Below are 14,711 nucleotides of genomic sequence, written 5' to 3'. Positions count from 1 at the left end.
CATAGATGCAAAAATCTTCAACAAATTATTAGTAAATCCAATTCAGCAATACATTAAAAGGATAGTACACCATAACCAAGGGGCATTTATACCACAAATGCAAAGATGGTTCAACATCCACAAATTAATCAATGTGCTACAGCATGTTAACAAAATGACTGATAAAAATATCATATGGGGACTTCTGGCCAAGATGGAGGTGTAAGTAGACACACTGTGCCTCCTCGCACAACCAAAATAAAGACAACAACAATTTAGAAACAAAATAACAACCAGAACTGACAGAAAATTGAACTGTATGGAAGTCCAACAACCAAGGAGTTAAAATAGACACATTCATCCACACCAGTAGTAGGTAGGGTGAAGTCAGGTGGGCAGGCAGAGAGGGATTGCGGCACAAAAAGTGGTGGCACCTGGCATGCAAGGCACCCCAGGCATGCAAGACAGCAGCAGGCAGACCCTGGGCACAGGGTGGCAATGAGCAGACCCATCGAGGCGGCGATTGTGAAGCGGGGCACCTGTGTGCAAGGCGGGTGGCTGACCTGGCCATCCCACATTTGTGCGCAGATAAACCAGGAAAAACTGGGGAGCAAGACAGACTGAGCAGCCCAGGGTCCCAGCGCCGGGATATAAAGCCTCAAAACACCAACTGAAAATACCTGTGGGAATTGGGGTGGAGGGAGATACTTCCAACCTCACAGGAGAGTTCACTGGACAGACCCACAGGGTCCTAGAATGTACACAAGCCCACCCACATGGAAATTAGCACCAGAAAGACCCAGTTTGCTTGGGGGAAGCGACAGAAGGGACTGAAATCTGACAGAGAGCACAGCAAGTGCCACTGTTCCCTCTTGGACCTCTCCCCACATACTGTATCACAACCCAGCCACATGGGTTGCCCCGCCCTGGTGAACACCTAAGACTCCGCTCCTCATAATTAATAGGTGCGACAAAACAAAACAAAACAAAACAAAATGTCTCAAATGGAAAAACAGATCAAAGCTCCACAGCAAATATAACTAAGCCACCAAGAGATAGCCAACCTATCAGATGCACAGTTCAAAGCACTGGTGATCAAGATGCTCACAGAATTGGTTGGATTTGGTTGCAAATTAGATGCAAAAATGAAGGCTGCGCTAAGTGAAATGAAAAGGAAAATGCACAGGGAACGAATAGTGATGGGAAGAAAACTGGGACTCAAATCAATGGAGTGGACCAGAAGGAAGAAACATCCAACCAGAAAAGCATGAAGAAACAAGAACTCAAAAAAATGAGAAGAGGCTTAGGAACCTCCAGGACATCTTTAAACGTTCCAACATCCAAATTATAGGGGTACCAGAAGGGGAAGAGGAAGAGCAACAAGTGGAAAAGTTATTTGAACAAATAATAAAGGAGAACCTCCTCAATCTGGCAAAGGAAATAGACTTCCAGGAAGTCCAGGAAGCTCAGAGAGTCCCAAAGAAGTTGGACCCAAGGAGGAACACACCAAGGCACATCATAGTTACATTAGCCAAGATTAAAATGAAGGAGAGAATCCTAGAAGCAGCAAGAGATATGGAGACAGTAACCTACAAAAGAGTTCCCCTCAGACTGTCAGCTGATTTCTCAAAAAAGACCTTACAGGCAAGAAGGGGCTGGAAAGAAGTATTCCAAGTCATGAAAGGCAAGGACCTACATCCAAGATTGCTCTATCCAGCAAAGCTTTCATTTAGAATGGAAGGGCAGATAAAATGCTTCTCAGATAAGGCCAATTTAAAGGAGTTCATCATCACCAAGCCCTTATTATATGAAATGTTAAAGGGACTTATCTAAGAAAAAGGAGATAAAAAACATGTATAGTAAAATGACAGCAAACTCACAATTATTAACAACCACACCTAAAACAAAAACAAACTAAGCAAACAACTAGAATAGGAACAGAACCACAGAAATGGAGATCACATGGAGGGTTAGCAACAGGGGAGTGGGAGGAGGAGAGAGGGGGAAAAGGTATGGAGAATAAGTACCATAGATGGTAGGTTGAAAATAGACAGGGGGAGGGCAAGAATAGTATAGGAAATGTAGAAGCTAAAGAACTTATGACACATGGACATGAACTAAAGGGGGGAATGTGGGTGGGAGAGGGTGTGCAGGGTGGAGGGGAATGAAGGGGAGAATGGGACAACTGTAATAGCCTAATCAATATATTGAAAAATATCATATGATCATCTCAATGGACACAAAAAAATCTGACAAAATTCAACATCCATTTATGATAAAAACTGTCAACAAAGTGAGTGTAAGGAATGTATCTCAATATAATAAAGGCCATATGACAAGCTAACATCATAGTTAATGGTGAAAAGCTAAAAGCCTTTCCTCTAAGTTTAAGAAGACAATGCCACTTTTATTCAACAACCCTAAAGATTCCACCAAAAAAACCTGTTGGAATAAATGAATTCAGTAAAGTTTCAGATACAAGAATCAATTGAGTTTCTACACATTAATAATGAACTATCAGAAAGAGAAATTAAGAAGACAATCCCATTTAAAATAGCATCAAAAAGAATAAAATACTGGGAAATAAGATTAACCGAAGAGGTGAAAAACATGTACACTAAAAACTGTAAGACACTGATGAGAGAAATCGCAGCTACAAATACATGGGAAAATATTCTGTGCTCGTGGACTGGAAGAATTAACAAAGGCTCCTTGCAGTATGATGTCTGCATCAACCTCAAAGGAGGGCCCTCCAGCAGCAAAAAGATTATGACTTGCTGAAGGCTCAGATGATGGTTAGTGTTTTTTAGAAATAAAGTATGTAAATTTAAGGTAACTGCATTGGTTTTTTTGGACATTATTGCATACTTAATAGACTACAGTATAGTGTAAACATAACTTTTACACGGAAAAAGTAAACATTCATGAGACTCAGTTTATTGAGATGGTCACTTTACTGCAGTGGTTTGGAACTAAACTGGTGGTGTCTCCAAAGTTTGTCTGTATTGTTAAAATGTCCATACTACCCAAATCAATCTAGAGACTCAATGCAATCCATATCAAAATTTCAACAGCATTTTTCACAGAAATAGAACAACTTCAAAATTTGTATGAAACAACAAAAGACCCCAAATGGCAAAGGCAATGTTGAGAAAGAAGAACAAAGATGGAGGTATCATATTCTCTGCCTTTAAACTACATTACAAGCTACAGTAACCAAAACAGTGTGGTACTAGCATAAAAATAAACACATACATCAAGTAAATGGAAAAGACCCCAGAAATAAACCTACACATACAGCCAATTAATTTATGGCAAATGAGCCAAGAATATACAATGGGGAAAAGACAGGATTTTCAACTTATAGTGTTGGGAAATTGGACAGCTGCAAGCAAAAGAATAAAACTAGACCTAGACCTAGGTCTTACACCATACACAATAAATGAACTCAAACCCAGACTGGTGTGGCTCAGTTGGTTGGGCATATCCTGTAAAACAAAAGGTCACCAGTTTGATTCTCAGTTAGGGCACATACCTGACTTGTGGGTTTGGTCCCCAGTTGGGGTACATACAAGAGGCAACCAATCAATGTTTCTCACATTGTTGTTTCTCTCCTCTTTCTCTCCCTACCTTCTCTTTTCTTTAAAAATATAATAAATAAAATCTTTTTTTACAATTAACTCAAAATGGAGTAATGATTAGACTATAAGACCTGATACCATAAAAGTCTTAGAAGAAAACATAGGCAGTAACTTCCTTGACATCAGTCTTGATGATGATTTTTTGGATTTGGCAACAAAAGTAAAAATACACAAGTGGGACTATGTCAATCTTCTGCACAGCACTGGAAACCATCAACAAAATAAAAAGACAAGCTATTGTACTAAATGGGAGAAGAAATTCACAAATGATGAATGATAATGGGTTAATATCCAAAATACATAAAGAACTCATACAATTTGACCAACCCCCCACAAATTTCATTTAAAAATGAGCACATGATATGAATAGACATTTTTCCAAAGACAACATACAGATAAACAATAGGTATACAAAAAGTGCTCAATATCACTAATTATCAGGGAAATGCAAACCAAAAACCACAATGAACCATCACTTCACACCTGTTAGAATGGCTATTATGAAAAAGACATGAGATAGCAAATGCTGGCAAGGATGTAGATAAAAGGGAACCCTTGTGCACTGTTGGTGGGGAGGTACTGGGTTGCCCAAAAAGTTCATTTGGTTTTTCCCATAAGATGGCTCTAGCAGCACTTAGTTGTCTTTAACTTCATTCAAAACAATTTTGTTAGATTGTATTGTAACAGCTGTCATATCAGTGTGCATATAAAAAAGCTAATCAAAACTGGTGAATTTTTGTGTAGCTATTTTAATATTGAAAATATAAGAAAATAAGCAACATATTCAGCATATTTTGCTTTATTATTTCAAGAAAGGTGAAAATGCAACTGAAACACAAAAACAGATTTATGCAGCATATGGAGAAGGTGTGTGACTGATGGAACATTTCAAAAGTGGTTTGTGAAGCTTTGTGCTAAAGGTTTCTTGCTGGATGATGCTCCAAGGTTGGGCAGACCAGTTGAAGTTGACAGTGATCAAATCAAGACATTGAGAACCATCAATGTTATACCGTGGGGGAGACAATCAACAGACTCAAAATATCCAAATCAATAAAGTTATTGGTGCAAATGAAAAATGTGTCTTCTATTTTATGGAAAAAACCATACGGACTTTTTGGCTAACCCAATATTTGGTACAGCCACTATGGGAAACAGTATGGAAGTTTATTTAAAAATTCAACATGGAATTTTTAAATTCTATGATCTAGCAATTCCATTCTGGGTATTTATCCAAAGAGGACAAAAATACTAACTCAGAGAGACATATGCACACCCCGTATTCACTGCAGCATTATTTACAATAGTGAAGGTATGGAAACAATCTAAATGTCCATCGATGAATGAATGGATAAAGAGAATGTGGCATATATAAACAATGGAATACTACTCCATCATAAAAAAGAATAAAATCTTGCCATCTGTAACAACATGGATGGACCTAGAGGGTATTATGCTAAAAGAAACAAGTCAAAGAGGTATATACAAATAGCATATGATTTCACTTATATGTAGAATAAAAAACAAAACAAAACAAAAAAAACCCCACTAAGCTTATGGATAGAGAGAACAGACTGGTGGTTGCTAAAGATGGGGGCGTGGAAAGAGTCAAAAGGCACAAATTTTCAGTTGTCAAATAAGTAAGTCACAGGGATGTAATATATAGCTTGGCAACTATAGTTAATAATACTGTATTGTATATTTAAAAGTTGGGAATTCGAGATGAAATTCTGCCAGATTTAAGGGAGGGTAAACAGATATTTTGACTGGGAGAACAGACATTGAAACTCTGAGACAGCAATGTACCTCTCAGGGGGGAAAAAACAATGTGGAAATGATATAAATACTATCTTATTCTGTACAAATTTTAACTGTCCTTTGGTTTGAGAGAGTAGTAAGCACCATGTGGAGAGTGTAACTCTGAGGGGGAGGTGGATGGGTGAGGAAAGGCAATCAGAAGTCATGTGGAGTATAGTGGCTATTTAACCTGGAGACTGTGGTGGGGGCTTGCAAAGCGCATCACCAACATTGCAAAAGTAAAAAATAAAAAAGATACAGAAGGTTGCCCCATGCTTTTCTAGCTTAAGTCTAAATCTCTTGAAACATTTTGGGCAAAAATCAAGGTGTAAATCAAGAGAGAGAGAGAAAGACAGACACTGCACCAAAGCAAAAACAGTGAGCAGATCTCTCATTAATACTAAGGAGAAGGTAGAGAAGACAGACTGAATTTTGGAAGCAGGGCTAAAAGGAAATTAGTTGCTCAGCATGATTTACTTTTATTAATTTAACATGATGAAATGCTGTGTGTTCTCTTCATATGCTTTTTAATTTATATTGGTAAATGGAAAGCATAAGATTTTTAAAATGAGTTTGCTTATAACCTTCATTCACCATCTATATTTTCTACTGAAGATCCTGTTTCTCACTGGGAATTCTGCTACCTGAGGGGTTTGAGGAAGCTACATTATAGAGCTGAATGTAAGCCACATACTGTAAATGGTCTAGCCCTTTGAGTATACCAAGTTACTTGGTATTAGAACAATTCTACTCAATGAACTTTTCTCCGTATCTTTTCAGCAACATCCAATCATTAAGTGTTCATCTATTTAGTGTTTCTACATAGCACTGTTTTCCAGTTTTCATCACAGTAATCAACACTTTCATTTTACATCCTTATAAATTACAATCTTACATTTGGAAAGCCACTGCTTTCTTATATTCCTTTACCAAAGTAAAAACAAAGATTGACTCATAACACATGTCTAATGTAGATGACTACAATACTACAAAATATAGATGACTGAAAGCAGGAGCTGAGATGCCTTGGTGTAGACATATGCACTCCACATTTTCACAGCTATCGGTCTTTATCTGACACTTCAAATTCACCTTAGGAGAGTCAACACCAGTCTGTTCTCTATTCCATCAGTAGAAGCAGCAGGGCCATACTTCTAATGCAGATCACAAGCCCTTAGAACTGGCTTTCACTCAGCTTTGATCCCCAAGCCTTAGCACTGTGCCCATGCTTCAAACATGCTAAGCAGTGACTGTGGCTAACAGATGAGTGTTGTGCTCATGTGCACAGAGAAGCTCCGAGGAACCGGGTGAGGAGCAGCAGTTCCAAGCACACAGCCGGCTCCATGGCTGAATGTGGCAAGAGGTGAGGCTCACACAAGAGAGTATTCTATCTTTCTGACAGGATGAAACCAATTTCCAAGAGCAGAATTTTTTTTAAAAATCAAGTTTATGTCTTATCATGGGTGAAATACAATTTATCCACTTAGATATACTTGACAATGTCATAAAAACAAGGCTATGAAACATCTGCTCTGAATCCCTGTCCCATCTCTGGCCTCGGGATGCACAGGAGAGTGATGACTGTGCCTCCGTGGCTGATGCTTCCTGGTGCCTCATCCCCCTCCCTGGAAGGCTGGGATCTATGTTATTTAACATAACGTCTGATTCTTCACATTGACTGCTAATGCAGAAATCAATTTCTTTCCTACTTGCAATTAGAAGAGTGTTGTTGTCATAACAAAATTCAAAGTTAAAAAAAAGGTACTCTAACCTCATGCAAGCAGGTATAATATGAGCCATTTTGGTCTTTTAGTTATTAAGCTGGTTTCTTTGCAAAGCTGCACCAGATAATGTGCAAAAGCCTGACAATCTGTTTTTTCATGGCCCCTTACCCATGGGACAAAGGAAGGGATCCCTCTGCTACATACAGTTAACTATTTTTTTTTGGATTCTTTTTTTTTATTATATTTTAATCATTGTTCAAATATAGTTTTCTCCTTTTTACTCCCAATCCATTCCCCCCTCCCACCCTCCCCACTTCCCTCCCATTACCACCTTTCCCTTAGTTTATGACCATGTGTCCTTTAAGTTTGTTCCTGTGAGCCCTTCCCACTGACCCCTTAAATTCCCTCTTCTCTCCCCTCCGGTCACTGTGAGCCTACATTAAATGTATTGAATGAAAAATTAAGGAAAGATTTATCAATTTCTGAAAAAATACTTTGCAAACAGAGTTTGTTTCTCCTGAATTATATATGTCAAAGTGTTTAGATACATATTCTTTAATTACCAACCCTTCCTTAAAACCAGGATTTTCAAGAATATCACATATATTCCAACATCTTGTTAGAGTGATGGTCACTAAATTTTTGGATCCATTTCTGGATTTTACTAAAAAAACATTTAACAAATGATTTCTCATATTCACATATGAAAATAACTTTCCTAAAACATTTCCTTTCAGATTCCACTTATTTGGGGACTGGAATTATAAAAGCAGCACTAACATAAATTAGCCGCCCTGAAAGCGGCAGGTATGTGCATAAGCAAACAGAGGCAGACAAGCCTTATATGATTACCGTAAGTGAGGATGTACAGAGGTTTCCCGTTTGTGTCCATCGTGGTCAAGCATGGGGCCTTTGGTGAGATGGTCCCCCATCGCTGTAATGCGGCTTCTAAAGATGGAGGCCAATTCGTAACCACACCCAGCTGCTCCCCTCGCATGGCCAACATCTGTGCTCCCTCTGGCTTTGGCTGGTTTGGATCTGGTTGTTGAACTAAACACACATGGACACAAGAAGTTTCAGAAAAAATACATTCATGTGTTCACTATGAACACATTTTTATTCCTGTAAAGGAAGGTAGGAGGCTTATACTTAAAGTATAAATTTATTAGTGCACAGAAAATACATACATATGCTTTTCTAGAATCAGGACTATGACCCAGATACTGTCCTCATGGATGTAATGGAGGCACATAATTCTTACAACTTCCCAGGCAATGTCGGGTGGGATACTTAGGGAGACATGAGTGCATCTGCAAACTGACAGCAAGTAGGGCTATGGATGTGAATGCACCTGGAGTCTAGGATGACAACAACTATGTTACAAATATCAATGGTCAACATAGGCTAGTAATTCTGGACCCCAAAGAGCTCAAATCTTTTAAGCTGACATTTATTTTGCCCTTAAATACTGAGATGTAAATTCAAATTTGCTACGACTACTACAAATAATGAGCAAAGATCACACTTTTTTGAGTAAAACAAAAATAAATGGCTCGTGATAAAATGCAATTTGCCCCGCTGTTTATATAGGTGAGAAGTTGAGGGGTTTTTTTCTCATTTCTGGAAGAGGTTTCACTCTCACAGTTTATGACCGACTGACTGACGATTTCCACCTGCTGGGCAGAAAATCAGCTACATCCTATTTGTGATATAAAGAATGAGAACACACAGAGTTTGTGTTTGATATAATAATTTTTTCTGTTTTGACTTTAAGTGGTTTGTGTGTGGCTCAGTTGGTTAAAACAGAGATCATGGGTTTGATCCTAATCATGACAAATGCCTAGGCTATAGTCTCTGCCCCTCTCAGGGTGTGTATGAGAGGCAACCGATCCATGTCTCACTATCACATCCATGTTTCTCTACATCTCTCCTTCCCTCCCTTCCCTTCTAACATTAATTATAAATAAGCTACGAGCCCTTGGGGGTTAAGAAACCCACTCTTGGGTTTGTACAAGGTGGAGCGGGATGGGACGGGCTACATGCTCACAGCATTCCTCCTAAGCTTATTCAGAGGGAACTGTGTCCCTGTCAGCAACATTTTCTATGATTTACTCGCATTTCTGGAACCTGACAGGGTCCTTAGAAAGAGGCCTGCCTTGTGGGACAGTACTCACTTTTACATGACTTGCAGAAATAGCACCTATGGTCTCTAGATAAAATTCCCATCTTCTAGTGAATGCCAAGATTATTGTTCTTAAAAAGTAAAATAGCCTTGGTAGAAAAAAGTACCATTATAGTTTATGGGAGCATAGGGGTGTTGAAATAAATGGGGGTAGAAAAGGGATCTCTCACCTTCTAATAATTCTTCGAAGTCATCGACGAAGAATTCCCGTAGTGGCGGCCGTTTCGGTCGTTTGAGGGTATTGACAAGCTGTTGAATTTTTGCGGATACCCGGCTACTTACCGGCACTCCTGAAAAACAGAACCGTGGGACAGATGGACTGATTTCCATCCACCCCACCTGAACAGGCACCACAGGGCTGAGACACCCATGTCCACTGCCCCATCTCAGGGCTGAGAGAAGCAGGGATGGCACTGAGACTGACTCAGTGTCCCTCAAAGTGCCACCTAGGACAACGTGCCAAGTAAAGACGTTCTACTGGATGGATAGTCACAGTGCACTGACCCTGCTGAGAAGCTGTGAGAGGGTAGAGACTCAGCAGAAACAGTTCTCTTTCACAACTTCACAAGCCATCCTGATCCAGGGGTGTTAGGGAGAGCTATGACCACAGATCAGGCTTGGACCCACCTCTAATTCCTAAAACTGGGCTTGTCACCTTCTCATTCATCCTGTCTCTGGCCCCTTTTTTCAAGGAGACCACAGAGCTGAGGAAGCAGAGAGACCCTCCCTGAGTCATTGGCCTTACTGGCAAGAGAACATTCTGATGAAGACACCCAATTTGGGTGCCCTGCAGTGCCTGCATTGCCACCCCCAGCACGCATACCTCCTGATAAAAGCAAGCGCCTTGCAGCCCCTATCCACACAAGTGTCCCTTCCAAGTGTCTCAGTTGCACGCTCCTGAGTGAGCATTCAGGCAATGCATTCTAGAACTACAGCAATTAGGCTCTAAATTCAATTTTTGCATGACAGAATACTAGCATATATTTACCCGTGTGTCCTGAGAAACATTAACCCCATGTTACAATAATATACTTCTTACAACAATGAGTGTGACATCATTTTGAAAATCAAGTGACATGATCATTGGAAAAGGCAAGAACTTTTAAAATTTTTAAATAAATAACCCAAATTAATGAATAAGAAGAGTACCAAGATGCTTAACTGTTCAAAGGCACCCACTGCAAGCCAATCTCATTCCACCAGAAGGTGCTTGGAAACCCACACCTGGTGAGCGTGGGTGTGGAAACTTCATTACTCTCCCAGTCTAAGGACCACAGCTGAAGGGGGCTCCCCCATAATGACTGAGGAGGAGCCCTTCTTCTCCACTGCGGATATCACAAAAAACCTCAGCTTTTGGGGTGTGAACATGACAGAATTCAAGGAAATTTTTCTATCAAATCAGAAACATTTTCATAGGTAATCTCAAAATACTCAGTGTGAACCTTCAGAATTGAGACATTAAATATTTTATAGTTTTGAAAATATATAAAAATATATAACCCAGAATTCTCAGTCTCTACACACATTATTTCTTCATTAAATAGTCAGTTAATTTGGTTTAGATGAAACTGAGATCATTTTACAACACCACTGGTTTTCTAACTCAGTGTAGAATATGTGAGAATCATTCTAAGACCTGCCTGGCCCAGAGTTTCTCACGAGTTAGGTTTGGTGTGTGGCCTAGAATCTGCTTTCTACAAGTGCCCCAAGTGATTCCGAGACAAGAGGTCATCATGCTGAAAAACTCTGAACTGGACATGTGACTCAAATGGAATCACGTGGACAACAAATGAACTTATGTGGGAGAGCAGGTAAAGATAACAGACTTCAAAAACAACAAAGTCACTAAAATGGTAGTGACTAGAATAACAGTTAATGGTCAATTCTAAAAATAGCAAATTTAGCACAGAACTAAAGCAAACACTGAAACCGAAAGTGTTCCAGGAAAATCAATCATATGGGACACTAGAGTGACTTCAAATGTACTAACAGGAGCCCACGAGCTGCACTGACTTCGGGCTCTGCCCATTATAGAGAGACATGCTGCCTATTAGAGACTGGGGGCAGGCCTTCCTCGTCACCTCTGAATCACACGGCATCACAGACAGAGTGGCAGGTGGTTGGTGGGCATACCAGCCCTACTTTGGCCATGTTCCACGAAAACAGCATTTCATGCCACCATTGGGTTCTATTATAACTTCCATGACCCAGGCAGGTCTGAGATGTTGGGAAAGAAAAATAACACATGAAGTTCATGTTCGAGTCTGCTACTTCAGACTGGGTAATGGAAATGGCCACCATAATCAGAATACACAAAGATTAATGATGTGAGGAATAAAAAAACACCCCTACTACTGCATTTTATCAAATCACTAATACTTTTTTCCAATATGGATAAAAAGACCCTCTAACTTCTAAATTCTAGAGCAGCATATTGGCCCATATCTGTCAATTTGTTTACATTAACCTACATTCTGCCCTTCTAGGTAACTATTTACATTCTTAATACCTGCACACTCATTTGTTAATTGCTGAACCAAATTTAGTTATTCATTATCAAATATATCAGAATCTTTAACTCTTGGCCAACTTGGGGATGATTTGTATTTCTTGTGACTATGCAACCTTGTATGGGAGGCTTATAAGCTGTGAGTTGACTGTTTATCTAGAAGAAACACATCCAATCTTCATCTAAAAGAGAAGCTGGTGGAACTGAGAGTTGACAGAGGAAGGAAGAAAACGTGGGGAGACATACCATCGCCGGTCTCCATGAGCTCGGCGTTGCCGTACTTTGGTGCTGTCCGCGATGTCGTCGAGCCCTGTGGCCTTTCTACTTGTATCGAGTGTTCTGAGGTGTACGTGGTTACATCAGGAGGTGCAGAGTGATTTTCTGTAAAGAAGCAAATGACAAGTTCTCGTATTATCCTGAGAGAGTTACTCTGAAGGCTGAGTAAGAAACAGGGCTTCAATAAAGGCCACATCCTGTGAAGAGACCATAATTCTGAATCAAAGTCTACTAGAAAAATCTCAGCATAAAGATGATCTTAAAGATAATTCATACTGCTCAAAATAAAATAGAATTAGGTAAAACTTCAGACATAATGTCCTAACAGGAGCCATATCAATGAATCAATCACTTTAGCATTTTAACTAGAATAATGTATTTAAGCAGCCAGTAGAAAAAGAGATATTGAAAGTTACATGTTTGTTCATAAAGAACAATTTTCTTGTCTGTCATAGTAGTGGCAGTTAACTCAAGCTTCGAAGGTAGACAGCCTGCGTTTTGAATCCCAGCTCACAAATTCCTCGAGATCTTGGGAAGCACATTTTAACCTCTGTGTCTCAGTCTCCTCACCCATCAAGTGGGAATGATAATGGCGACTTCCTTATAGGGGAGGTTATGTGAGTTAATAGCCCATATTCTGAGGGCATTTCTTGATAGAGGCTGACCACTCAAAATATATTAGCTATTTTGTTTGTTTCAGAAGCATACTGAACACTTACTCAGAGAGCAGGTGTGCACACTCACGTGCACTGATGCTGGTGATGCAGTGAGCTGTGCAGCAGGCTGTCCCCGCAGCGGGCATCAATGATGATGTCAGCCACTTAAAAGGTTAAGTGGGGAAAGCACAGTTCCTGTATTTGTTTATTTAATTTTATTTTTAAATTATGGCTTACATTCAATATTTATTTGTATTAGTTTCAGCGGTACAGCATAGTAGTTAGACAATCATACACTTTACATAGCATTCCCCCAATATTTATTAAATAATGCAGTCAGGAGAGCATATCAAATGAGACTCCAATGACATTTTCTATATCCTGAGTCCTTATAATGGGTATTATGCTATTAATTTTGATCAGTTAATCCTTATCAGATGCAAACTTGTCGAGATTCCATAGTTCCATGCAACAGAAGTGATTTCCTTGTGCTGTAAAAAGGGGAGGCAGTACTGGAAAGTACTGGACTGTTCTTCAGTACTCCCTCCTCAGCACCACATGTGGAGGCAGGGGCTGTAAAAACAGTGAAACCACCAATAAAAAGCACAAGAGGAGAAACAGGGCACCAAATTGCTCCTGTAAAGGACACTCTTCACAGTCTGAGAGCTGGAACAAAAAGGCAGAACATCGTCCTCAGCTGGGAACAAGCGTGTCAGGACCTCAAATTTTGGCTGCTCTGTAAATGTGCATACGTGACCATGAGAAGGCTGAGCTTACTGATTGGGGTTATAAATAATTTTAACATGTAGGTGGATCACTGAGGGTAAATAAGAGAGCGAGACAAGAGGACCATTCAAATCACCTCTTCAATGATTCAGAGACTGTTCATCCTCCCATTCATCTCTACCAGTGCTTTTGCCAAATCAACCTTACTTCATGTGGCAGAATGATCTAATTCTACATGGCCAAGTAGCACACTCACTGGGGCCTCATATTTCAGATGAAAATACAATAGATGCTGATGGGAACTGAGCAGACTTTCAAATTAGAATCTAAAATAAAAGCAGCTATAGAGTGGGTACACTGCATTGCGATTTTATCCAGATTCTCTGGTTTGGGTGACGCTATAGCCTCATCACTGGTGATAAACAGCCAATCTGTCTTTGTGTTGGACAGCAAGAATACTGTTGTGTTTCCATTTTGAAGCTGGAAAAAATGATTCCAACACATCTCGTGATTAAAAAGTAGGAACAGTGACAGCTGGGTGACTTCTAAGTACTTTCCAAATTTATTTAGATGACACCTCCCCTCCCACTCCCTTTCGAACTCCTCGCTTGTACAGTCACTGTGGGATCCATCAGCCCAGCAGCCGCTCCTGTTAGGAAGCCAGAGGACATGCTGATGCTGCAGTGAAGTACGGTAACCTGTTTTACTTAGGGAAAGATCAGGATTGCAAGTGTTTAACTAGGTTATCTATCTTTGGGGGACTATTTTTTAAAACCTTGGACATAACAGATGCTCAGAAAACATTTGTGGATGGGTAAGAAAAAGTGGAATCAGGTTGAGGGTGAAGGTTCAAAGGGCACAGATGCTTGCCAGCTCCAGGCACGAGGCCAGTGGAGTCTACTTGCATCAGGAGCATTTTGAAGGTTAACCCTCAAAGGGAACTCAGAGGATGCGCAGAGACTTCCCGGGTTAGCACAAGGTCTCTTTCTGACGTAGGGAGGTGTAGGGCACATACACTCTGTGCCTTTTTGACTGGTTTCCTATAGATGCTATTTTTTAAATTTTTTCTTAAATGTTTATTTATTTTTAGAGAGAGGAGACAGGAAGGAGAAAAACAGGGAGAGAAACATCTATCACTTGCCTCTCGCATGCCCCCAAATGGTGACCTGGCCTGCAACCCAGGCATGTGCCCTGACTGGCAATTGAACCAGCGACCTTTTGCTT

The 14,711-nt window shown here is 40.1% G+C and overlaps 1 protein-coding gene across 4 annotated transcripts in view; it reads right to left on the bottom strand.

Moving 5' to 3' along the window:
• The window catches only part of DIP2C (disco interacting protein 2 homolog C), a 435,220-nt gene that overhangs the window by 146,219 nt on the left and 274,290 nt on the right, over positions 1-14,711 (bottom strand). For all 4 annotated transcript variants that reach the window (XM_036025084.1, XM_028505417.2, XM_036025087.1 and 1 more), the window contains 3 exons: positions 12,076-12,210; positions 9,491-9,610; positions 7,991-8,188 (listed from right to left, as the gene is read on the bottom strand). In XM_036025084.1, coding sequence (XP_035880977.1) covers positions 7,991-8,188; positions 9,491-9,610; positions 12,076-12,210 — 453 coding nt within the window. The remainder of the gene's footprint in view (positions 1-7,990; positions 8,189-9,490; positions 9,611-12,075; positions 12,211-14,711) is intronic.

This window comes from Phyllostomus discolor, chromosome 1 (assembly GCF_004126475.2).
Source record: "Phyllostomus discolor isolate MPI-MPIP mPhyDis1 chromosome 1, mPhyDis1.pri.v3, whole genome shotgun sequence".
Classification (NCBI taxonomy): Eukaryota; Metazoa; Chordata; class Mammalia; order Chiroptera; family Phyllostomidae; genus Phyllostomus; species Phyllostomus discolor.
The sequence above is the reverse complement of the archived record's forward strand: the minus strand, read 5'-3'. Positions and strand labels throughout refer to the sequence as shown.